This window comes from Buceros rhinoceros, unplaced genomic scaffold (assembly GCF_000710305.1).
Source record: "Buceros rhinoceros silvestris isolate BGI_N320 unplaced genomic scaffold, ASM71030v1 scaffold28446, whole genome shotgun sequence".
NCBI classification, from domain to species: domain Eukaryota; kingdom Metazoa; phylum Chordata; class Aves; order Bucerotiformes; family Bucerotidae; genus Buceros; species Buceros rhinoceros.
The window spans coordinates 14,175-16,212 of NW_010419731.1; the positions used below are offsets into that span (position 1 = coordinate 14,175).

At 63.2% G+C, this 2,038-nt stretch overlaps 1 protein-coding gene across 1 annotated transcript in view; it reads right to left on the reverse strand.

Moving 5' to 3' along the window:
• The window catches only part of C3 (complement component 3), a gene marked incomplete at both ends in the record, with an annotated part of 15,400 nt that extends 13,365 nt beyond the window's left edge, over nucleotides 1-2,035 (reverse strand). The window contains 6 exons of the mRNA XM_010139059.1: nucleotides 383-473; nucleotides 560-642; nucleotides 724-818; nucleotides 1,053-1,123; nucleotides 1,353-1,512; nucleotides 1,982-2,035. Coding sequence (XP_010137361.1) covers nucleotides 383-473; nucleotides 560-642; nucleotides 724-818; nucleotides 1,053-1,123; nucleotides 1,353-1,512; nucleotides 1,982-2,035 — 554 coding nt within the window. The remainder of the gene's footprint in view (nucleotides 1-382; nucleotides 474-559; nucleotides 643-723; nucleotides 819-1,052; nucleotides 1,124-1,352; nucleotides 1,513-1,981) is intronic.
• Between the last annotated feature and the right edge of the window lie 3 nt (nucleotides 2,036-2,038).

Here is a 2,038-nt window from a genome sequence, read left to right on the forward strand (position 1 = left end):
CCACTGTCAGCGTCCCCATGTCCCCATGTCCCCATCACATCCCCATCACCGTCCCCTCACCCTCTTGCCATGCAGCCCTGTCCCCCCCGGCCTTGCCCCGTGTCCTCATCGCCCTGTCCCTGTCACTCCACATGCCCATGTCCTCCTGTCCTCCCACCATGCCCTGACATCTCCACCACCATCACCCCGTGTCCTCTTCACGCCCTGGCCCCATCACCCCATTTCCCCACAGCCCCACCACCCTCGAACCCGTCACCTCGCTCTCTTGACACCCCCTCATCCCTGGGGACTTTGCGCAGGAGCAGAGCAGCAACGTCACCCCACACCATCGCCTGGGGGGGTTTGACCCCCCAAACAGGCAGTTGTGGGGTCCCCATCCCACCTGGCCGTGATGGACACTCGGAAATCCTCCTTCCGGTCGACGTAGAGGAACTTCTCCTCTGGCTCCAGGACCACCTCAAAGCTTGGCAGCACTGTGGGGCAAACACCTGATGGACCCAGGACACCCCTGGCCAGGCACAAGGGACCCGGGTGTTGGGAGACGCCCACCCCACCTTACCATACTCCTTGACTTCGAACTGGGTGTTGAAGATCTGTTCTGGTGAGTCTTCGAATTTGGCCGTTATGGTCCACATCCCCATGCTGGAAAAGGAGGGGGACAGGGTGAGGGGACAAGCCTGGGGCCACAGATGTCCCCAGACTGCTCAGGGAGGTGGCACCTACCTGACGATCTCTGGCAGGTAGTGGTTGAAGGACAGGATGCCTGTCTTCATTGGCGAGGACACGGACAGTTGCTTGATGATGACATTATCAGGAGTCTGAAGGGACAGGGAGTGGTTGGGGACAATGGCGTGGGTGGCTGTGTCCCCACGTCCCCACCTTGACCTCCACGACCACCGACTTGGGCACTGGCTTCATGAGGTGGTCCACGGCAAAGATGCGGCAGAGCACTGGGAGGGGACACGGGGGACAGGGTGAGGGGGGCTGGCACGAGGACATCCAGAAATGGGTGCTGGGTCCCAGTGAAGATGGCGTCCCCAGCTGGCACCCACCTTGACCTCCACGACCACCGACTTGGGCACTGGCTTCATGAGGTGGTCCACGGCGAAGATGCGGCAGAGCACTGGGAGGGGACACGGGGGACAAGGTGAGGGGGGCTGGCACGAGGACATCCAGAAATGGGTGCTGGGTCCCAGTGAAGATGCCAGGCGGATGTCCCCAAATGGCCGCTGGACCCTGGCACCTCGAGGTCACAGCTGCACCCCAAGATGTTGCGGAGGGGACCCGACACCCCCAGGTGCCACCAAGCCCCCAAGGTGCCATGGAGGGGACACAGCCCCCCAGGAACACACCGGTGGTGCCAGGGGTGTAGATGGGCTTGTCGGTCTGCAGGAAGATGTGGCCGCTCTGGAGTGACACCAGCAGCACCTTCTCCAGGGTCACCTGGGCCACCTTTGCCGTCACCGAGACAAACTGCTTCCCCTTTGCCTGCGGCAGTGCTTTGGCCGACACCTGTGGTGACAGAGGATGCCATGTGGCACCTGCCCCATGGGGACCTGCTGGGGGACACCAGGTGGCACCCATGCCCATGGAATGGGGCTAAGGGTGCCCCGTGGGCTCCAGGGTGACCATCATCAAAGATCCAGGGGGATGCTCCTCTAATCGTGGGGTGACCATCTCCAAGGAGGCCGAGGTGACTGTCCCCGAAGGTCCGGAGGTGGCCACCCCCATGGATCCATGGGTGACCGTCCTCTAGTCATCAGGTGACCGCCCCTAGGGTCGCTGTCCCCAGGGACTTTGGGTGACTGTCCGCAAGGACCTCAGAGCGACCAAAGACCCCGTGGTGACCATCCCGCACCCAGGTCCCACCAGCCCCGTGGAGAATCTCCGCCATCTTAACGGTTAAGCCCCATGGGCCACCCTCCCCGGGGGCGGGAGGGGGCAGTTACCGCCCGGAGGTGGCCCTGGGGTTGTGACATACTTTGACCGTGGTGGAGGCCAACATGCCCTCGGCGGGGTTCAACGGCACCCGGATCTG